The sequence below is a fragment of the Cibotium barometz genome, chromosome 46 (genome assembly GCF_041138505.1).
Source record: "Cibotium barometz isolate CiBa-2024 chromosome 46, ASM4113850v1, whole genome shotgun sequence".
NCBI classification, from domain to species: Eukaryota; Viridiplantae; Streptophyta; class Polypodiopsida; order Cyatheales; family Cibotiaceae; genus Cibotium; species Cibotium barometz.
This window is the reverse complement of record NC_141091.1, coordinates 164,611-188,276: the sequence shown is the minus strand read 5'-3', so window position 1 is coordinate 188,276 and position 23,666 is coordinate 164,611. Positions and strand designations below refer to the sequence as shown.

At 47.3% G+C, this 23,666-nt stretch overlaps 1 protein-coding gene across 2 annotated transcripts in view; it reads right to left on the bottom strand.

The window, feature by feature from the left end:
• The window catches only part of LOC147611783 (uncharacterized), a 75,743-nt gene that overhangs the window by 11,565 nt on the left and 40,512 nt on the right, over nt 1-23,666 (bottom strand). For both annotated transcript variants that reach the window (XM_086783609.1, XM_086783610.1), the window contains exon 12: nt 18,222-18,351. In XM_086783609.1, coding sequence (XP_086639735.1) covers nt 18,222-18,351 — 130 coding nt within the window. The remainder of the gene's footprint in view (nt 1-18,221; nt 18,352-23,666) is intronic.

The window sequence follows — 23,666 nt, the reverse complement described above, 5'->3', positions numbered from 1 at the left end:
CATAACCCAAGAGACTCGCCTAGTCTCTCGGCTGGTCGCTCCGGACTAGCACTCCTTTCCAACAAGAAAGGTGTAGGCTGTTGGCAAGTGATCGCGCGTACAGCAAGCCATACCTCTAAGAAAACACATCCACCACTACGTTAAACTTACCTTTCTGGTGACGGAGTTTTAGGTCAAACTCTTGTAGGAGCTTTGTCCACCAAGCTTTTCTACCCTTCAACTCATTCTGACTAGAAAGCCATTTCAGACTTTCATGGTTTGTCCAGACCTCAAAAGTAGCGCCATACAAGTAATGTCACCACTTTTTCAGAGCATGAACAATAGCTCGTAACTCTCGCTCATAAGCCAAGCAGTTATGCTAAGCATGGTCAAGCTTCTTGCTTTTAAATGCACCAAGGCGTCCCCTTTACATTAAAACCGCCCCAATGGCCTCCCCACTCGCGTCTGTCTCCACTACAAACGGCTCATTGGAATCCACAATACTCAAAACAGGTATAGTGGCTATGGTCACCTTGAGTTTCTCAAAACTCCTTCATTGGGTATCCTCCCAACGAATAGTCTTATCTTTTGCTCTTAACTGATCCGTTAAGGGGACTGCAATCTTCGCATAGTCTCATATTGTCGATTAAGGCCTAACAATCCTAGAAACATTTGCAATTCTTCTAGATTTCTTGGCTCAGGCCGTTTGAGAATGGATTCCACCTTCTTTGGGTCCATCCGCGTTCCTTCTGCAGATATAATATGGCCTAGGTAATGAATTTCCTTAGCGAAAAACGTGCATTTCCTTTCCAAATAGTCAAGGCATGAATTACAGCCATAGATGCCCAAAGAAAGCTCTGCACCATGCAAGCTCTGTCACCTATTTCATAATCTCCTCTTCTTGTGCTCCACTTACCCTATATGCGGGTCTATTTGGTGAGGAGCTAAACTTGTGCTTTTTGTGAAAGGCATCCTTGGGCTGCATATTTTCAGCCTTCCCACCACTCTTTACATCTTTCACAAAAGGTTTAGCATGTTGTCCGCAATTTTGTTCGTTACGACCAGCCCTCCCTTTGCCCTTGAAAGCATGGTCTCCTTTGCCAAAATGCTACAATTTATGCTCCAATTGCTCGGTGGCAAGAGCGCCTGCTACATAGTCCTGCAAGGTAGCATTGTGGTGAGTATCAAGACCGGACTTGTAGACCAATTGAAGTCTTTATTTGAACTTCCTTTTTTTCTTGGGTTCACCCACAAACAAGAATGGCGAGACCTCCAAGTAGATCTTCCAAAACTTGTTTACATAAGTCTGCACGAACTCATTGTCCTTCTTCTCTACCTTATCCCACTTGCTCATAATCTTCTCCACACCATTGGGAGACAAGAAATGTGCATAAAACCTCTTTGAAGTTTTCCCATGTTTAGAAAGCTTTTCAATGATCCACCGATGGGCAGCCGCGCCCTTTAGAAACATGCTTATATGGCGAATTTTGGATTTCTTAGAGAATTCCTCATCACTGAAGGCAATATCAAACTGGGGCTATAAAAGCCATTGCCTTGCTTGCATCATAATCACCATGATAGGCTTCAAATTTTACAAATTTGTCACCTGCTTTAAATTCTTTAAGTCTCTTGGCATGGTGACCCTCATCATCCAGCTTTCTCTTTCCCTTATCCAATGGAACAGTAGTAGGTACGTGCATAAGACCCTTGCAAGAAACATGTGGCACGGAGACATGTGCTCTATGCAACGGTGACCTGTGCAAAGGCGGCCTCCCAATACTTGAATTCCAATCATGAGACTCGTTCACCATGGGCATAGTCAATGGCATGAGTGGCAGGTGATACATAATCAGCTTTGGCTGTCCCAACATTATGCACAACTTTCAGCCAATGACGGGGCTCATCTCTAGCCAATTCCATGCGGCTAGCATGCCTATCACTTTCCCCATATCACACGTACATTTATATCATGTTTGCCACTCCCTTTACTACGTACATCTCTTTATTTTCCCGACCCATGCGGGGTGGAGGCTTGCTTAGAAGTCATGGAATCCTCATCTTTGTGCAAACAAGACTTTATCCTGCAAGACATAGCATTACTTGTCTCCACATGCGGGGCTTCTTTCACACAAAGTTCAACTGCATTGCCCTTCACCAAGTCTCCAATGCACATAAGGTAGTTGAGGGCTACCTCTCGAGGATTCATACCCAATTCCTTCGCCATAGAATCCATATTGTGTGCCACCATAGACTCGGCCTTTGTGGCCTCCGTAAGCTTTTGAACGTACGGGTTATCATAGAGCCTCTTGACCTCTTCTTCACTAGCATAAAATTGCTTTTCACAGGCTCAATCTCCGCTTTCAATACATTTGGATCATCCTCTTGCATCTTCTCTTAACCTCGAGAAGGCTGTCCCACATGTATTTTGTGCTCTATATAACCTCCATGCATATGCTTATTGCTAAAAGCTTCAAAAGCATGAGTATCACTTGCTTGGCCATGTGAACTAGCCTAGCCCCTTGACCACTTTGTCCATAGTGTTTGGTGACGACTGTCCACACGGAGCCCAATGCCCAAATGACCATTTCCCCACTGAGAAGAGGAAAACAACCGTGCTCTAATACCACTGTAACTACACCTGCATGGTGTGAATGTCCTTGGGCGCCCTGTCGTGAACAATACACACGTCAACACTTAGAATGTAAAAGCCACAATGCACAATTCAGCCGAATAATACATCACTGCACAAGATAATCTGCAAAAGAGATAGGCACTGCCCAGTACACCACCACCAAGAAAAAATGAGTCAGAGTAGACTATCGATGCCAGACTTGTCGAATGAGTATAAATAGCCTAGCCACCAGTCTCATACACCTGGAAGTGAACGCGAAACTATCGTTCCGAGAACATGCACAAGAAGGCACTCTCGTACTAGAGTATGGCTCACACCCTCCTAGAGACCATGGCTCAAGCTTCCTTGGTACGAGCACACTAACAAGTATAGGTACACGAACAGGTACTGCTACATAGTGTCAATAGCAAGTACTCAAACAGGTACACTTGGTGCCGGTTCACAGCATGTACATCTGGCAATGTAGATATAGCATGATATTCAGCAGTTACTTTCAGGTACAGTAGGTTTTTCAGCAGGTACTTGTAGATACAGTGGATTTTTCAGCATGTACTTGCAGGTTCAGTAGGGTTTCAGCATGTACTTGCAAATACAGTAGGCAGGTACTGCAGGTACACAATCGGGTACAGTCAGATACTGCAAGTATAGTAGGCGGCTATAGCAGGTACTGCTGGTACAGCAGGTACACAGTCGAGTATTGCTGTACCAGCAAGTACACAGTCGGGCACTGCTAATACAGGAGGTGCACAGTCAGATTTGCAAGTACAGTAGGTACAGGACAGTAAGCGGCCTGTACAGCTGCAGTACAACAATAGGAGCAGGGCAGGCATCTATACAGCAGCAAAACAAGAGTGCTAGGGAGACGGTCGACTTGCAGATTCTGAGAGGGAAAAGTGATGCAACAACCTCTAAACGTGAGAGAGAAGAGGATAGGTGTCTAAGGAGAAGTCGGTGGGCTTGAGGTGGAAGACGTCCAACCTCCAGGTGCCACGGGACCTCTTTTAACAACTCACACACAAATGTGTGTTTACATGGATAAGGGTGCCCATAGGTTGGGGTTGCCCACACAAAGCCCCAAGCACTGGCCAGTAAGGTTATAAAACCTTTACAATAAAGAACAAAGGTTTAGTTTATTACTTACCACATGTTCACATGCCACAAAGCTTCACTGGCCACACTATGGGTGACACGAGGCCTGATCTCACAAGTCATGGCCTCAGTACGGGCGACACGAAGCTCCCTGGCCCCCCATAACTTGGCACTAAATAGGGGAAGATCACTTGGGCGGCCAAATGGTGACAGAAAGAATAGGTCTCTCATGGAGATGGCTAGATGTATGGTGAAAGAACAGAAGTTGTCTCGTACTTTTTGGATGGAAGCATCATGTGTGCAACTCATGTGTTCAGAAGGTGTCCAACAAAAGCTTTGCAGACCATAACACCATTTGAGGCTTGGTATAGCAGGAAGCCAAAAGTGGATTATATGTGTACATTTGGGTGTCTGGCATATCCAGAAAAAACTCAGAACAAAGCCAGATGACAAAGCGGGGATTCAGTTCAGCCAGCCCCTATTCAGGATATCAGTACATTTGCAACTTCCCTTAGTGCTAGGCTTCATTATGGCTGAGTCTGCCTTGCATCTCCAGAGGTTTGACAAAAACTCAATACGAAGGGCTTTGTGTGAATATATGCTCTTGTGTGTGTGTGTGTGTGTGTGTGTGCGCGTGTGAGAGCATATCTTGATACAGAGTTCTACACCCACTATTGGGCACTAATGACGTTAGTGTTGAGATATCGAGCTCATCTAGTGAGGCGGTGGACACTGATGACCCGCCTGGGGGATAGGCCCCACACTTACACCACTGGCATGGTTGGTGAGATCATGGGTGATATGCGGCCATTGGGATGACAGGCTGTGTGACAGCCATTCTAGAGACTGGCATAGTTATAGTGCCAGCTCATTTAGTTGGGTTCACACTATAGAGAACCCTAGTATGTATTTGGTTGAGTACCTTTTCATTGTGTGTACTCTTATCTTTGTATATGGTGTGTTGAGTGTTGAGAGAAGAAGAAGATTGTCAGCCTCTCACCTTGTGTGTTCTCTATTAGGGTTTTGTGAGTGTGTGTGAGCTCAAGCTCTCTTCTCCCCTGCATCTTTTCATGGTATCAGAGCTTGGTTCATGCTAAGGGCTGAGCTGCAAGCAAGAGAAGCACAGGAAGCGGTACGAGGATAAGAGCTTCAACTACTCTTCCCTATTTGGGTTGGCAACTACACCCTTGTCGGGAGCTCTACGGGAGGCACCGGCAAACGATCTCTGATTGAGGAGCTTTCTTCGCGGGAGTAAAGCTATAGGGTAACTATATTGTCCTATCGGACGACGTTTTTTGGCCCGAAAACGCGTTTCGGACGCGTCTCAACCTCCATTTTTTAGAAAGCAGGCGATTTCGAGCACTGCGGATAAGTCATCGATTCTCTGCAGAACTCTGTATTAAAAACTGCAGGAAGACAGATTGGCTGTGCAGACACTGTGTGTGCTGCAAGGAGGTCAACAGTTGCCATTGGGTGTATGTATGCACATTGAGGCCACTGGTTGTGACATTTGAGTCTACTACAGTACCGCTGCAGAAAATATAGCAGTTTGTGCAGGATAAACCAAAGTGCTGTTTCTGGTAAATTTGTGTCTGACAAGATGTCAAATGATGGCATAACCCAGATTGTTGCTGAGAAGCTTGATAAGAACAACTTCCATGCTTGGAGGTTCAGGTTGACAAATTTCCTGATGGGAAAGGGCTATTGGGACTATATAAAAGGTGAGCATGAAGAGGCACCGAAGATACCGGACATCAATCCGACACTCCAGATGTGAAAGAGTTCAAGGACTGGAACCAAGGAGCCAGAAAAGTTATGTATTGGCTCTCTATCAGTATAGAGGACACCATGATTGGGCACATACAGGATGCCAAGTCTCCCAAGGAGGCGTGGGACACCTTGGTAAAACTCTATGAAACGAATACCAAGGCACGCAAGATACAGTTGAAGAATGAACTTCATACTGTGGAGAAAAAGAGTATGTCTGTGAATGACTATGCATTGAAGATAGAGGGTATTGTGGAATCCCTTGCATCTATTGGTGTTTCAGTAGATGATGATGACAAGGTGAAAGTCTGTCTACCTGGTCTCGGGCCACAATACAAGGCGTTCAAGACGTCTATTCAGACTCCGGAAAACATTCCCAATTTTACAGATTTGGTGTCTATGTTGATAATAGAAGAGAAGAGCTTGGGTGAAGACCAACAGTCTTCACAAAACAAAAACAGTTCAGAGCAACACGCCTTCTACACAAGTTCAGGAAGAGGACGAGGTAGAGGAGGCCGTGGACGCGGTCAAGGAGGTGGCCGAATAGGTAATCAGAATTATGGCCAGCAACAGCAACAACAACAGTCCCAGAATTCACAACAACAACAACAACAACACGCAGGTGGAAAAGGCCAATTCAGAGGTAGGGGGAGTCAAAGAGGTCGTGCAAATTGGCAAAGGCAGTATAATGATACACGTGGATGCTTTTACTGTGGTAAGCCTGGACATGTGCAGGCAGATTGTTATAAGAAGCAGGCTGACATGCAAAATGGAAAATTGCAGCAAAACAACTATGCATCCTCGAGCAGAAACAATAAGGATAATAAGAGGTTGTTTGTTATGCAGCATGTCGTTAATGCCATGTCTGAAAATGTAGAAGCAGCACATAAAGATGATATATGGTACGTTGATTCAGGTGCTTCGAACCACATGACAAGTCATGGGGAGTGGTTCAAGGAGATGAAAAACCTTGAAAGACCAGGTTTTGTGGAAACAAGGGATGACACTGCTCATCCAACTGCCCATGTTGGAGATGTGCCATTGTCTATGCAGGATGGCAAAGTGAAGTACCTTGCAGATGTGCTTCATGTTCCGAACATCACAAAGAATCTGGTTTCAGTTGGCCAGATGATTGAGCAGGATTTGCAGGTTCGGTTTAATCCTGATGGTTGTTATGTTGAAGACTTTAAAGACAAGTGCAAGTTGGTTGCAAAAGGCAACAGAGTGGACAGAATGTTTACGTTGAATGTAAACATGCTTGAAGTGAGTGCTGCAATGTTTGCAAATGGTTCAGGAATTGTTGCAGACACAGACATTTGGCATAAAAGAATTGGACATGTGAATGTGCAGAGAACGAAGTCTATGCAGACTAAAGGAATTGTGACAGGACTGCCAAAGTTTAAAGTTGAAGGTATGTAGAAAATATGTGAAGCATGCCAATTTGGAAAGCAAACAAAGCATGTATTTCCACGTAACAGAAATGTGAGCAGAAATGCACTAGATGTTGTGCATTCAGATGTATGGGATCCTACGAAGACCATGTCTATGGGAGGCTGCAGGTATTATGTGACATTTATTGATGACCACACAAGGAAAGTGTGGGTATACTTCATGAAGGAGAAGGGTGAGGTGTTCACTCACTTTCAGAATTTCAGAGTTATTGTTGAAAAGCAAACAGGGAAATATGTAAAGTGCCTAAGGTCAGATGGAGGGGGAGAGTACTTCTCCAATGAGTTCTCTGAATTTTTGAAGAAAAATGGTATTCGGAGACAGTTTACATGCAGATACACTCCGCAGCAAAATGGAGTTGCTGAGCGGAAAAACAGGCACATTGCTGAGATTGCGCGAGCATTGATGGAAGAGAAGAATATGCCGCATAGCTATTGGACTGAGGCTGTTTCTACAGCAGTTTACATCATGAACAGGACTCCAACTGCAGCCATACATGATGTAACACATAGGAGAGGTTTACTGGCAGAAAACCTGATTTGTCTCATCTGAAAGTCTTTGGATGCATTGCATATGTGCATGTGCCAGATGAGCTGAGAACTAAGCTGGATCCAAAAGCTGAAAAATATGTGTTTATTGGATATTCCCTTAAGCAAAAGGGATACAGGTGTTATAACCCTGCTACACGTGAGTTGAGGGTAAGCAGGGATGTTGTCTTTGATGAGATGAGCAGCTGGTATGCTACAGAAAAGGAAACTGTTGGGACAGATGTGAGTAGAAATGTGGTAGCACAAAATGCAAGTTAGCAATCACAGTCTTTGAGTGAACCATTGGATGCAAGTGGGTGTACAAAGTAAAACATAACACTGATGGAAGCATAAGCAGGTACAAGGCTAGATTGGTAGCCAAAGGATATGCGCAGACATATGGCATTGATTATGAGGAAACTTTCAGCCCAATTGCCAAGATGGCAACAGTGAGAGTTGTGATAGCAGTGGCTCCGTCAAAGCAATGGTCTTTACATCAAATGGATGTAAAGAATGCATTCTTGCATGGGGATTTGCAGGAAGAAGTGTATATGTTGCAGCCACCTGGTTATGAGGATGTGAGTCACCCCGAGCATGTTTGCAGGTTGAAGAAAGCCTTGTATGGCTTAAAACAAGCACCAAGAGCATGGTCTGACAAGATTTCTGAATATCTTGTCACTATTGGCTTTCATGTAGCCAATGCAGATTTCTCGCTATATGTGAGACACGGTGATAGAGGGGTTGTGCTTGTTGTCATCTATGTAGATGACTTGATCATTACGGGGGACCAAGGTGCAGAGATCTTTGATGTAAAGATCTTACTTAGACAGAAGTTTGAGATGAAGGATCTGGGGGAGCTCAGATATTTCTTGGGCATTGAGGTGATTAGGTCACCACATGGTATTGGATTACTACAGAGACAGTATGGCTTGGACATGTTGTCCAAGTATGGTATGATAGGCTGTAAGCCTATCTCAATGCCATTGGATCAGAATGGCAAGTTGAGTGCAGATTCATGAGAGATTTTGAAGGATCCTACTATGTATAGGCGCATAGTAGGAAGCTTAATCTACATGATCACCAGGCCAGATTTGAGCTATGCTGTTGGGTTGGTGAGTCAGTTTATGCAGGTTCCTCGGAAGCCGCACTTGGATGCATTGAGACGCATACTGAGGTATGTGAGGTCTACTTTGCATTGTGGACTGTTTTATGAAACTGGGACAGAGATATGTGTACATGGGTACACAGATGCTGATTGGACTCGTAGTATCTCAGATAGAAGATCTACTAGTGGCTTCATGTTTTCTTTGCAGAGTGCTGCTTGTTTTCTTTGGGGAGTGCTGCTGTGACTTGGAGCAGCAAGAAGCAGCCTACGGTTGCTCTATCTAGTACAGAGGCCGAGTACAGAGGAGCTGCTATGGCAGCATGTGAGGTAGCTTGGTTGAGAAAGCTATTTGCAGATTTGGGTCTATCAATGGATAGACAAGTTGTCATTTTCTGTGACAACATTAGCAGTATACAGTTGGCCAGGAACCCAGTTTTTCATGCTCGTACGAAGCATATAGAGGTCCACTACCATTTTGTCAGAGAGAAGGTCTTGGCAGGAGATGTTGACCTTGTTTATGTCAGCACACAGGATCAGGTAGCTGACATCTTCACCAAAGCATTGGGTACAGAGAAGCTCCGCAGATTCAGGGCTTCGCTTGGTGTACATGAGATGGAGTTGAGCTCGAGGGGGAGTGTTGAGATATCGAGCTCATCTAGTGAGGCGGTGGACACTGATGACCCGCCTGGGAGATAGGCTCCACACTTACACCACTGGCATGGTTGGTGAGATCATGGGTGATATGTGGCCAGTGGGATGACAGGCTATGTGACAGCCATTCTAGAGACTGGCATAGTTATAACGCCAGCTCATTTAGTTGGATTCACACTATAGAGAACCCTAGTATGTATTTGGTTGAGTACCTTTTCATTGTGTATACTCTTATCTTTGTATATGGTGTGTTGAGTGTTGAGTGAAGAAGAAGATTTTCAGCCTCTCACCTTGTGTGTTCTCTATTAGGGTTTTGTGAGTGTGTGTGTGCTTGCAAGAGCTCAAGCTCTCTTCTCCCCTGCATCTTTTCAGTTAGTGGGGATGTCGTAGTATCTAGTCCATACTATGCATAATGGAGTTGATAGTTATATAGTCTTGTGGGTTGACTACCACGAGTATATAACATGCACGTTCCTGAAAGGTGAATTTGGGCAGGTTACTGGATTCATCTAGGTATATATATATATGCCTCAAGTTGAACAGAATGTCAGACATTTGGAACAACCATCAATTTTTCCCCTTTTATGGAAGAGGTTGAAGATGTTGTCAAGGAAGAACAGACAGCCATACAGGATGCTAAATTTGTGCCTAGATGGTTGCTGAAAACCCTACAAGATAGCAAAATTTCAGCTCCACTGACAACAAGGGCCAGTTCTAGCCATGCATTGAATGGACTGCATGGGAAGTCTACATTTACCATGAGGGTCTCTATGATTTAGAAGAGCCTTCTTCTTATGAAGAAGCACAAAAGAATGAGCACTAGGTGCAAGCCATGCAGGATGAGATTTCTCCTATCATGAAGAATCATACATGGGATCTAGTGGACTTGCCAGAAGGCAAGACGTCATTGGAACAAATTGGGTGTATAAAGTCTAATGATACCATTGACAGGTACAAGGCAAGACTTTTGGTAGAGGCTATTCTCAAAAAAAGAAAATACATTATGAGGAGACTTTTTCTCCTACTTCCAGGATGACTGTTTTGTGATTGCATAGGCTACACATGTTCCACATAAAGGATGGAAAGTGCATCAGTTGGACATCAAGATTGCATTTTTGAATGGGGATTTGCAAGAGGAGGTCTATGTAAATCAGCCCATTGGCTGAGGAACGTAAAGTATGCAGGTCAAACAAAGCATTGTGTGGCTTACAGCAAGCTCCAAGAGCTTGGTATGATAAGATACATTCTCACTTGACCAGCCAAGGTTATGTGAATAGTCGAGCTGAAAGCACTTCGCATGTGGAGAAATCTGGCGCCTAAAATCTCATAGTCATCTTCTATGTAGATGACATGTTCATAACAAGGACTTGTGAAGAGGAAATTTCAGATTTCAAGGCTGATTTGAAATCTGAATTTGATATGTCAGATTTAGGGCCACTACATTACTATCTTGGCATACAATTTATGCATAGAGATTATGGCATTGCTTTGTAGCAAACTAAGTACATAAAGAGTTTGCTGAAAAGGTTTACATGGAAGAATGTAAGCCGTTTTCTACTCCACTAGAACCAGGTTTATGGCTTAGCTTGCACGACATTGGTGAGCCTTTTGATGCCGGCATTTACAGCCAAACAATTGGATGCCTCATTTACTTGTGTAACATGAGCCCTAACATACCTTTGGGGTGTCTCTGTTGAGAAAATTCATGCACAGCCCGAGTACAAAGCATCAGCAAGCTGTAAAACACATTTTCTGACATTTGCAAAGTACCCTAGATCTTGGATTGTTGTTTTCCAGGGGGCACAGCTTGCAGATTTATGCATACAATGAGCTGGTGATTATGATACCCGGTAATCCACCAGTGGGAATTGTTTTTTTCTTGGCATTCCATGCATATCTTGGTTGAGTAAAAAGCAACCCGATGTTGCCACATCTACTTGCGAAGCCGAGTGCAAGGAAACCTTCACTGCTCCGATAGATTGTGTATGGCTGAGGAGATTATTGATCAATCTTTGTGAGTCTCACTATTATTCTCACTGATAGTTAGAGAGCTATGGATGTGCCACATCCCCTACCAAGGGTAGACACTTGAGCAAAAAATGCAGGAGTTAGATCAGAGAGGTACTTGGGTTTCGTAAGGGTTCTTCTGCACATCTTCTACATGCATGACTCCCATATTTCCCCTCTCAGGATCCACATACAACCGTGATAGCAACCCTAGAAAGCATGCTTCTCTATGAGACAAGAAAGCAAACTATGGTGCTGAGAGAAATACCTCGGAATCTCGACAAGAAGTAAACACGCAAACCTTTGTAGACTCCACGTTTAGGTCGCTCTGATACCAAATGTAAGAGGCCTCCCAAGCCTGTCTAACCAAGATCTCCTAAACACAATCCAAACAAGATTAGAGAAACCAAATAAAAGGGGTGCAGGCAAACGCACAACCCAACCGTAGGATCAATACTTCAATCCAACCCCGAGCCAGGGGCTAAGGCTCCACTCCACAAATACATGCCAATCAGCACTAGCAAGGGCCTCGGCAAGACTATATGTGATCTGCCATGTCCACGGCATGAGTAGAAACTCTGGTCCAAGCACACACCCATCAGAAGTGCACCACATGACTAATTACTTCTATCATGTCCATGGTAGGAGAAGAAACTCTGGTCCAAGCACAGACCCATCAGAAGTACGACCGACTACACAATAATAACCCATGAAAGGCACACAAACCTTTGTACACTCCGCATTTAGGTCACTCTAATACCAAGTGTACCGACGCCTCATAGGCCTGTCTAACCAAGATCTCCTAAACAAAGTCCAAACAAGATTAGAGAAAGGGGTGCAAGCAAACTCACCACCCAACCATAAGATCAATACTACGATCCACCCCCAAGCCAAGGACTAAGGCTCCAACAAGATTAGAGAAACCAAATAAAAGGGGTGCAAGAAAGCTCACCAACCAACCATAGGATCCATACTTCAATCCACCTTCAAGACATGGGCTAACGTTCCACTCCACAGATACATGCCAATCAACACCAACATCCCATACCACCAGTGCCTTCCCACAAGAGATCTAGGCAAGACTACCTGTGATGTATCATGTCCAAGGTAGGAGTAGAAATAATGATAACTGCCGCTATAAAAAGCTAACCTGCTATAGATAGCAAGGAGCCGAGTTTTATTAATTCTGAACCTTAGCCCTCTCCATCTTCTACCTCCTAATCCCAAGGTCCTGTAACCTTGCTGGATTAGGCTCACTAATCCAAGAATTAGCTCCAAGTATATAACACCTCATACTTTGCATAGATCTCAACTTCAAATGCTAAATTTGGTTGTTGCATATATTATCCCATACACAATGTCTAGAAGATCATTGCTCAGAAATGTAGGCGCGTAGAGAAGCCCCTACCTGTAGATGGCCTGGAAACCTATCCATAGACAGTGATGCTATTATGATGTCGTACTACACGGAGATATACTCTTTTAACCTGCACCCTCCCTCCTCCTCCATTCGCTCTGCCCACGCCTATGCCCCCCCACGCTCTCTACCCCCACCTCCTCTCTCTCTTGCACACTGCCCCCGCCTGAGCCCTTCTCTCCACCTCCTCCCTTCGCTCAGAACCCGCATGTGTCCCCCCCCCCCTTTTCCCTCCCTCCCCGCCCTTCCCTTCTCTCCTCCCCCGCGACCTCTCGAGTCCCTCCCCCCATCTCCCTTTGACTTCAACTCTCCACCACCACTCATCCCCTCCGTTCTCATCTGGCAGTTTTGTCTAGTTCATGGGCATTTTATCCTTCGGCAAGCTTCGGCCTCTTCTGGTCTACACCCCTCGGAGAACTCCATGGCAGCCGCTCCATCATCCCGACTGAGAACGCCATCCCTTGCCTATCTTTCTCAGAAGCAAACCTCCAGCTCCTCGCTTCAACGGTTGCATCCCTAAAGGTCTCCACTCTGGTATGGAAGATTGTTGGTAGCTGCCTGTCGCGCGGACAACTCAGGGATCTTCTACAGGCTAGCCTCCCTGGAGCGCCTATAAAGATTACAGGATTTCATCCTTTGGGACGCAACTACTACCAAGTTGTGTTTGACTTGCCAACGGCGTCAGATAGAGTCATGCAGCTAAGCCCCGTCGCACTCCATACGGCCCATGCCTTCTTTGAGAGGTGGCAGCACGACTTCCACCCAGCGTCGGACCCACTGGCCGGCGTTTCAAGCTTTCCCGTGACAGTTTGCTTCCCAAACCTCAAGAAGGAATACCTTCCGCTTCTCCCAATGATTGGTGGAGCCATCGGGAGAGTGATGGAATCCCCCCTACTGCTGCTTCGGCCCTCACACAGGCCACCAAGATTCCATCCCTTTGCATCTTTATTGCCTCGCCGGAGACAGTGCCTCACGTCATATCCCTTCCTTGCCTCCGGGGAGACCCCATTCTACAGAGAGTAGAGGAGTACTTAGGCCTCCAAGGCCAATGCTTCATATGCAGATAGATGGGACATTTCGCTAGAGGTTGTCCTTGTCGTCAGTCCAAGAGAACCCCCCCCCCCCCCCCCCCCCCCCCGGGCGGGTCCTAGCTCAGATCTTCCTGAGGGGGTTGGGAGAGCTACACGCCCTCAAGCAACAGAGCACCACGACCCAACCGCGGACGACTCCATTGCTGGAGAGTGGCAGACCGTTGGCCCGCGCGAGGGCCGCCAACCGACTTCTAGAGCTGAGCGGTGTCGATGAGCGCGCCAGGTTGGCAGATGCTGGCAGAGTACAGGAGGATTCAGTTCTATCAAAGAACCATTTCAAGCATTCATCGCAGCATCCACTCGTCGGTGATGGCCCAGACCCCCCCACCCCCCCAATCAGTTCGAGGGTCCGACCTCCGGTTCCTCCCGTCTAGAGGTCGTTACCCCGCCAAGATTCCTCCTCAGGTTCTAAGATTCCAATGAGGCCAATTGGTCCCACGGAGCACCCCTCTCCAGTGGATCACACCCAGCCACTCCCATCTCCCTCTTCCCAGCTTCCCCATCCCCCTCCACCTCCTCTCCCCCCCCACCCTTGCCTCCAACTCTTCCCATTGTAGTCACCCTGCCCCGTCCTCTTCTTCTGAGCCTACACTCCCCACTCCCTGGCTCGGATGGAGCTAGGAGAATCATGCCATAGAGATCAGGACAAGGAGGTGGTGTCCTCCAGTTTGGAGGTGTTACTCTTTGTGTTCCTTCATACCTCAGTTGCAGTACCCCTTCCCCCCTCTTACGCATACCTAGATTGCAACCGATGGAGTCCAGAGTATGCTTACTGTCGAACTCGGACGGAGTGGTGACACATGGAGTATAGGATCCGCGCCCACCTGGCACGCCTTCATCCCAAGACTCAATGTGACTACTACTCGTCGAAATCCACGCCCAAGACTCTTCAAGTGGAGGGCAGTTCTGATAGTTCCGCCTCCCACAGAGATATGCGGATTGCCTCATGGAACATTCAAGGTTTGGGGGGACCTCAGTGCTTTCAAAGGCGAGGTGTCCTTAGAGGAGAGCTCCACAGAGCAGCAGTCAGGGGACCCATCGATATACTTTTCCTTGAGGAGCACCATCTTTCCAAGGGGCGTACCCATCCATGCGGGGAGATTTTACCATGCAGGAGTCACTTTTTGGTCTCCCTCTTTTGGCCCCTCCAAGACGCAAGGGGAGTTCATATTTCTGTCAATGAGCAGCTCTTGCTGACAGTGGTTGACTCAAGTGTCATAGTCACTAGGTGAGCTCAATGGGTTACCGTTCGGATTGGAGAGGACTGTGTGGGCTTCCTCAATGTTTATGCCCCGAACATTGCTGCAAGTAGAGCCAACTTCTGAAGCACAGTACATCAGTCCCTCCCTCATGCTGACTGTTGGTGTATGGGTGGGCTTTACCATGATCAAGTCAACAGAGGACAGACTTGGAGGAGGCACGGCTACAGTTTCAAGCTCAGAGTACTCTGCTTGTGAGGATTTGACCTGGCACTTAGGGGACAATACTCTTGGCACCTGCCAAAGTTTGGGCACAACCCCAGGAGTCTGTGCTTCTCGTGGTCTAACAAGAGGAGCACCGGTCCCAATCTCTCTCGACTTGACAGATTCTATGTGGATGATGGGCTTGCAGTCACAGGAGCACGATTGGTACCTTGGCACGCACTACTTTCTCCGATCATGCTCTGATTATCTGGTCCTTGGAGGATCCCTAGAGGCACGACAGGCACATGAGCACTAGGATTCCGGACATCCTCATATAAGACTCTAAGATTTGCAACAAGACACAACAGATATGGGAGGGACTGGATTTTATCTGAGGTTCTACCACCCGTACCTTGGATGCAAGCCTCGACGAGACCAGCAGCTTATTGCAGGAGATAGCACAAAGCAGATTGGCGGGATTCTGGGAGAAGGTGAGGAGCATTCAGTGGGATCTTGCTTCTGTCCAGTGTCTTCAGGAGAGTTCCCTCGATAGCCCATGGATGGAGAGTCAGCTAGCCGCCACCCATACAGAGATCAGATCCATAGATGAGAGGAGGGTGGAGCCAAAGCTCCCTTCTGGACCCAGGCCACAGAGAGTCATTGGGGATTTCTTTGAGATTGCAAGCCCTCACAGGCAGAAAGATGGTATTCATAGGTTGCGAGGCCAAAATGGAGCTATTGTTTCTGAACCCCCTCCCATGTGAGAGCCATTGCCACCTATTTTTTCAGATCCCTCCTCACAGGTGCCCCATTATCCGCACAGGTGGTGGACGCGCGAGAGAGGGTTTGGCAGAACACAAGAGAGATTGTTCCCCCCGCTCTCCGGACCTTCCTATTGACTCCCTTCACACCAGAGGACCCGGCGGAGGCCTTGACGGCTCTTCCTAGGGGCAAATGCCCGAGGACGGATAGGCTTCTAGTTTCCTTTTTCTTTGTCACCAGAACTTGGGCTTTCTAGAGGGCACAATGTACCAAATGGGAACCCCAATAGAGTGGATCAATGGTGTTTCAAGCCTCTACTTGAGCCCTCACAGTCACGTTCTCATTCAGGCCTCTACTTGATGGATTTTCACAAAGATGCGCACCCGTGGTTTTAGCCCAACTTTTGAGGACAGATTTGCCGCCATCCTACTCCGAGTTTGGGATCACCTCATGCCGGCCCTCCAGCAATCAGTTCCAGTAGCCTCGGAGGAGCATCTTCAACAGCCCCTGATCTAGAACCCCTAGATCAATTTACCCAGTGGCCACATGTTGGGGGCATGGCCTCGTGTATCTTGGGGAGTGTTGGGCACAGGACCTGCCAAATCCCTTGGAGATTGGCTTGCATTCAGGCAACTTCCCCCCGACGCTCAAGAGAGAGGCCTGGCTAGGATCCCAGGTAAAGATAGACCCAAATTCGACATCGACTCTGCTATCCCTCAGGAGTGGCTAACCCCTATCCCTGACCCGACCCCCCCGTAGTTGCAAGGCGTGTTTACTAGGCATGATATTCTCTTGGCAATTGGCTCTGATCTCTATAATCTGCCATGGGGTCTAATCGAAAACGTGAGCAAAGCATAGCTCTCTGCCCAAAGTGGCCAGGGAGAGACACTGGTGTTTATGGATTTGGGAAAGCCGGCCCTCACGCGCTTCCAGTGGGACCCGGGGGAGTGGACTTCGCTTGATCCTGCTGACAAGCAAGAGACTATGGGTACCCCGTTCTTCGCATACACCGCACGACTAGGCTGCACGATGCAGATACCTAAGGTTGACGGCACCCTCGCAGTAGCTATACACTGGCAGTCACAAGGCCTCTCACTGCGGTTTCTCTCACATTTTTGGAAGAGGCTCAGGGACAGTTTTCAGCCTCGAAAGATCACCCTCTTTGTTTGGTTGTTGGCACACAGGAGTTTGGCGGTTGGCACGTGGTTGGCCATTGGCGGTCAACCAGCAGCTTGTCCGAGGTGCGTCCACCCGCAAGAGTCTTAGCGACATTGAATTTGGGATATCCCAAAGGCTCGGCAGGTTTGGCAGCTAATTCTCCGCATTTTCACGATGGACAAGACCTCGACCCGTATCATTTCATGGGGCAGTGTAGCTTGGGCCACAAAAGCTGAGGTTGTCATGGCTTATGAGGAGGAAGGTGGGGGGTTAGCCCTTCAAGTCTCTCACCTTCACATTTCAACAGTACCAGTCCCATCTCCATCTACTGATCCATTGGACTCCAAACTCAATGCAGCATTGTAGCCTAGCACATCTAGAGAGCTCGAGCAACGGAGCCATCGAAGGCACCCACACTCCGCTTCCAAAGTCTATCAAGAGCATTTGGTTCAACATCAATCATACCCTCCGGGGTTAGTGGGGGAAGCTGCAGGGTGGCTCTGACTGCATGCGAAAGAGGCAGAAAGCCTTCTTGAGGCTCTAGCTGCCTGGCCCTTTTCTCACAGATAGAGGTGGTGATCCCACTTGGCATTATAGACAACATGTGTGGTTATTCCCTCCCCCTCCCCTTGTATGAGATAGCCTTCTCCTCAGAGAGCAGCCAGCCAGAGGAGAAGTGCATCTTTCTCCACCTTTTGATTCTTTGATCCCCACCCTGGACATAGAGGGGAGTTTGTATCTAGCCCTTCATGGTTGTATTTAGCCCTTCAAGACGGTTTTCTGTTAACTAACAGAAGGATCTTTTTCGCGGAAAAAAAAAGAATGTATTCAACAGCCAAGACACTACTCATACTATGATGCTGGTAGATTGCCAAAGTTAGGCAGGAATATGTTGTATACCGGCCCGCTTTTTTATCTCAGCCTTCCTCATGGCCTAAAATTTGCATCCTTAGACAACCCTTCTGCAATTTATGTTGAACTTCGCTTGATGTAAACAACAGAGGGCAAATTGAAAGTAGCAAACATTAATATTTACAAAAACAAAACATCTACATCAAGAAATTACGATAGATTAACAAGTGGTGATCTCAATGTGCCACGGAGACCATCCCATATTGTTGTCACAGCTCAGCCCACACCATTCTTGTCTTTGCGAATTTGTAGAAGAAAATTCAGATTGTTACCTCGTCTTGATTTTTCAATGGCTGATAGCTATTAAGAGCAGCATCTGCGTACTCACAAGCTCTATGATAGAGAGCATATGCCTGAGCATACTTGGCAACTGTACAATGGACTTGTGCAAGGTAAAAACACCTGTATACACGAAAATACAATAACTAGTCTCAGATCAAAAATGTGTGGTCCAGCTGCAACAGCTATCAGCTTGAAAAGACAAACCTTTTTGAACAAAAATAAGTCGAATGCGGCACGTGAATTGATGCCCTTCATTGCAACACTTTGGTCTCATAGACCCTTAGATCTTTGTAGACGTTATTAAAATTTGCTCTCTCTCTCTCTCTCTCTCTCTCTCTCTCTCTCTCTCAGATTCGGGGGAGGTTCCACTGCCTCTTTCGAGCTGGGTTCGGAACACTTTCCAGGATCATGGACTTCCCGGATCAGAGATGCCTGGGACTTTTTCTTCTAGAGCTCCGTAGACACAGGGAGTCCTTAGTGAGATCCAGATCAGCTATACTTGCTCGAGGACCAACACAGAGAGCTCTTACCGACTTCTTCCATACCAGCATTCCAAGGGCCGATCCACCCATCATACCCAGACCACAAGCTAGTGTAGGAGCTCGGCCAAGAGGTGTGACACTTGACAGAGCCACTGAGTTATGTAGAGCTCGACGCCCCAGACCCCATGGCCCTCGCCCACGGCCACGCCATCACAGGAAGATCCGGGCCATCATCTCCCATCATCGCAGGACATTCTCGTGCACCTTGAGCACCATGTCACAGCCATAGTTGCCAGGCGTTTCAGAAACGGCAGGTATGAAACGGGTTTCATACGTTTTGAAACGTTTCATAAAAGGTAAGAAACGGGTAAAAAAAGGTTTCATACAAAACAGAAAAAACATGTATATTTTTTACTTGAAATATACAAAAGAAAAAAATATTGACAGAACTTTTAAGAGACCACATTGAATTCATTTCAATAAAAACAGAATACATGTAAGATATGATGATATCACAAATCACGTGGGTGATCACTGATGACTAAACAAAAATCAAAAAGCATCACCACGTGGGTGATGATTCATGACTGTGCTGTTTTGTGAGTTGTGCAGAGAAAACCAACTTAAAGCAAAACAGGACTTTACCCCTTTGGAAGACCTCCACAAGGCCCAAGGACACCAAGGAGCTGTGGGTCGACAGATGCGATGGAAGGACAAGAAGGATGCACGCAAATCGGCGAACTCGCATGCGGTGGCCACTGGGAAGCGTGATAATATGCGCCGTACGAATCCAGGAAAGAAACGTTTTTTAAGGTTTTTAAAAACTGCATGTTTTATGAAACGCGTTTCATACTGTACGAAACGTTTAGAAACGTTTCGTACGTTTCAAAAGTGTATGAAACGCGTTTCTATGCAACACTGGTCACAGCGGCCCATGAGGGATGTATTAGGGTGATACAAAGCTCTCTGCTCATGTACCTAAATCAGATTTTAAAGTTCTAGATTTTTGTAATCTTTCTTTATTACTATTTTGTACCCAGGATGATGTACCTCATGGATATGATGTAACCTTTTGGTCTCATAGGTCATTTTGGCCTTTTGAAGACGTTAATACAACTCTCTCTCTCTCTCTCTCTCTCTCTCTCTCTCTCTCTCTCCGCCTCTCCAAACTCGAGAAGGGATTTGACAAAATCCAAGAGCTCGAAGAGAGAACATCCAAGCAAGAGGCTGAGATTTCAGCCTTAAAGGAGGAACTAGTGGAGGCCGAATTGCATGCTAAAAGTCAAGTGGCTGAAATCTCAGCCCTCAAAAAGGGGTTGGAAGCCACTTCAAAAGGCAAGCTTGAGGATGGAAAATTTCAGCCCTCCTTTATTGAAGAGCTGAATACCATCAAGGAACAAATGAGGATCATTCGAGAGGAGGAGCAACATAAAGAGAAGACATCTTCATGGGTGGAGGTGATCACAAAGACACAAAAGAAGATGGACGAGGCGGAGAAATGGATTGAGGTCGCCAAGAAAGGGAAAGGTAAAGAATCGCCACCCATCCCCACTCCCACCATCATCAACATGACCCTTGAAGAGGAGCAAAGGAGGAAGACCTGGGCCTTACATGTACGAGTGTCCGGTCTAAAAGACCGTGATGATGCGGAAGGGGAAACCAAGGAGCTCTTCTCTATGATGGGCATTGAAGCCACGCACACAAAGGCATGGAGAGTGGGAAAGAAGAGAGAAGGTAGTGGCGAATCTTCTAAGGAGAGAGCACTTATCATTCGTTTCCCCTCCATGGAAGGACTTCTTGAAGAGACGTCCTACACTCAAGAAGACGGGAATATTTCTTGGAGATGACCTCACACTCTCGCAACTTGCCCACATGAAAGAAGTTATGCCCGAGATAAGGGCAGCCCGAGAGAAAGGGAAAGTGGCCTTCTATAGAGATGGTAGAGTGGTGATTATGGAGAGGCACTCTTCATGACGGCGCGAGACCTATGGGACTACACTCAAAGTTGCTACTACTTGGAATTGTAATGGATCTCTACGCCTTGATGTAGGGGCTTTTGAGGATAGTTTCACTGGGAGGGACATCATCTTCTACTGTGAGACGCATCAGGCTCCTGGACCTCCATGCCACACGTTAGTGGATACCGATGGGAGACAGTTTGTAGACAGGAGACTCGTTCAGAGCATAGAGGATGGGGCTCAGGAGGAGTGGCAGTATTGTTTAGAGAGGAGATACAGCCACTGATACATATAGTCCGCAGAGATGAGCAAGCTAGGTACATGTGGGTTAGACTGAGGGCAGATATCTCTACATTGCTATATGCTATTTTGCTCCTAGTACATCAGTGTATGCATCACCTAGCGGGCAGTCTCCCTTTTCTATTTTGGATGATGACATTTGGGAGTTCTCCACGGATGGTGACATCATTCTCCTGGGGGACTTCAATGCCAGGACCCCCCGTAACCAGACAGTATTTTATGATACCTCAGAGGAGATGTTGACGGAGCTTGATGTTAGGGATATGGGCCTATCTAGACTCTCACAGGATGAGGAACATACAGTGTATGGGCGGTATTTGAGACCTGGCAGACATATGCAGAGAGACTTTATGATGTGCCTGCACAGCCCCCTATACCACAGCCCACAGAGCCATGCTCCACAGTCTCCACCTTCTTCACCCCACCTATGGTTAGGAGGGCCATATGCCGACTCCAACATGGACGGGCGACGGATCATACAGGATTACAGGGAGAGCATCTCATCTATGCTATTGATACATTGGCACCATTTCTTGCTCATCTCTTCAACAGAGCTCTGTTAGAGGGGTTTCCGGCTAAGTGGACGATGCACACTATTGTGCCGATCCATAAAGCGGGAGATGTACTAGACCTCGGGAATTACATGACCATCATGATTGGCCATATATTGGCCAAACTATACGGGGCAGTTTTGGAGGCAGAGCTGAGCACTCATGCAAAGGTTGGGGGATTGAGAGCAGCAGGCCAGGCAGGCTTCCGTCGAGCCTTCTCGACCATCGACCACATTTTTACATTGAGGTGCCTGATTGATCAGGCCAAGGCACGGAGGCAACGGCTCTATTGTTGCTTTGTGGATTTCCGCAAGGCATTTGATACTGTGCCCAGGGAGCGCCTCTTTCGGCGACTACAGACACTAGGCATACCTTCAGACATGATGTGGGGCATATACAGGCTATATGAGCAGGTCTTTGGGAGAGTCCGATGCCCAGGAGGCTTGTCCGACACAGTTGCTAGCACCATTGGTGTGAAGCAGGGGTGCCCGCTCTCCCCCACGCTCTTTGGGCTCTATATTGATGAGGTGGTCGATTACATCACACAGGGAGGAGGCTCTGGGGTTGAGCTATCAGGTATTACTGTCCATGTTATGCTTTATGCTGATGACATCGTCTTGGTATCCGACAAGCAGGTTGGGCTTCAAAGACACCTTGTGGCTCTTGATGACTTCTGCGCACAGCAGGGGCTCACAGTGAACCTTGGGAAAACCAAGGTTATGATCTTCCACACTTCACCCGCAGTCAGGAGCCACACTACTCTCACATTAGCAGGAGGGCGGGTCGAGGTGGTGAGCTCTTATGTTTACCTTGGCATCACATTTACTAGCTCAGCTGGACGCTTCTCCATGGCTCAAGCAGTCCGAGACAGAGTGACCCGGGGGTATGCAGCTCTTGCTGGCCTTGAGCGTCAGTGTCATCAGGCACATTTTCAGGAACCCCGCACGAAGGGGTGGTCTTTGATACATTAGTGACACCAGCCTTGATGTATGCAACAGCGGTTTGGGCACCAGGGCTTGCAGCCTCCACATGGGTACAGCTGGAGAGACCACAGATCTTGATGCTCTCGAGGATGATACACAGCAAACCATCCGTCCCGCACGACATTGTTCGAGCTGAGTTTGCTGCACCACCTATGGCAGTGGAGGCATTGTTCCAGACGATCTCCTTTATATACAGGATGAGGGAGATGCCCACGGAGAGATTATCCCGCCGAGCTTTTGAGGCATCCAGACAGCTGGCCGAGGCTGGACACACTGGATCTTGGTATGCACAAATGCTACAGTGGTTCTCACATCATGGGATAGACATTGAGCGGTTGCCACCTTTTTAGTATGATCAGTCTGCTCCACGGGGTTACCTCTCTCTCAATGAGAGGAACAGAGTGATGAGACAGGACATATGGCAGCACTACATACAGGAGACATGGACAGCACCAGAGAGCCCACTACCACCGAAGATGCTGTATTACAGAGACCACTTTATGAGCATCTCAGGGGATGGGTTTATACATCGACCGCAGTACATGGCTGTATACATGCCCCACAGCTCTCGCGTTGCTATTGGACAGCTACGAGTCTCATCACATCAGCTAGAGATAGAGGCTGGGAGAGCGGCACGGGTTCCCAGAGCTGAGCGGATATGCAGATTGTGCCGTGAGGAGGTGGAGAGTGAGGATCACTTTGTATGTAGATGTAGAGCCCACCAGGGGGTCAGAGATAGATATGCAGGATTGTTTGAGGAGCACTCTTCACTACATCAGTTGATGGAGGCCTCGGACCAGCGACAGCTTGGCAGACTACTACTACAGCTTCATAGTTCTCGAGAGAGACTCCTCCAGACACCCGCTCCCACTAGGGGTGGGAGACAGTCCCAACTCACATATTTCTTCCAGAGAGCTATGCCAGTGCCAGCAGATGTACCACGTGGGGTGACCGCACAAAGAGCAGAGGAATTGAGAGCCAAGAGGAGACCTAGACAGACTGGACATAGAGCACCCCGACTCCGTCACCAAGAGATAGCAGCTATCCGAATGAGACACCAGATGGAGACACAGGAGAGGCTAGCTCGCTTTCATTCAGACTCAGGGTACATGTTCATGCCATTCACAGCCTCAGCATCGGCAATGTATGATATCTTATATC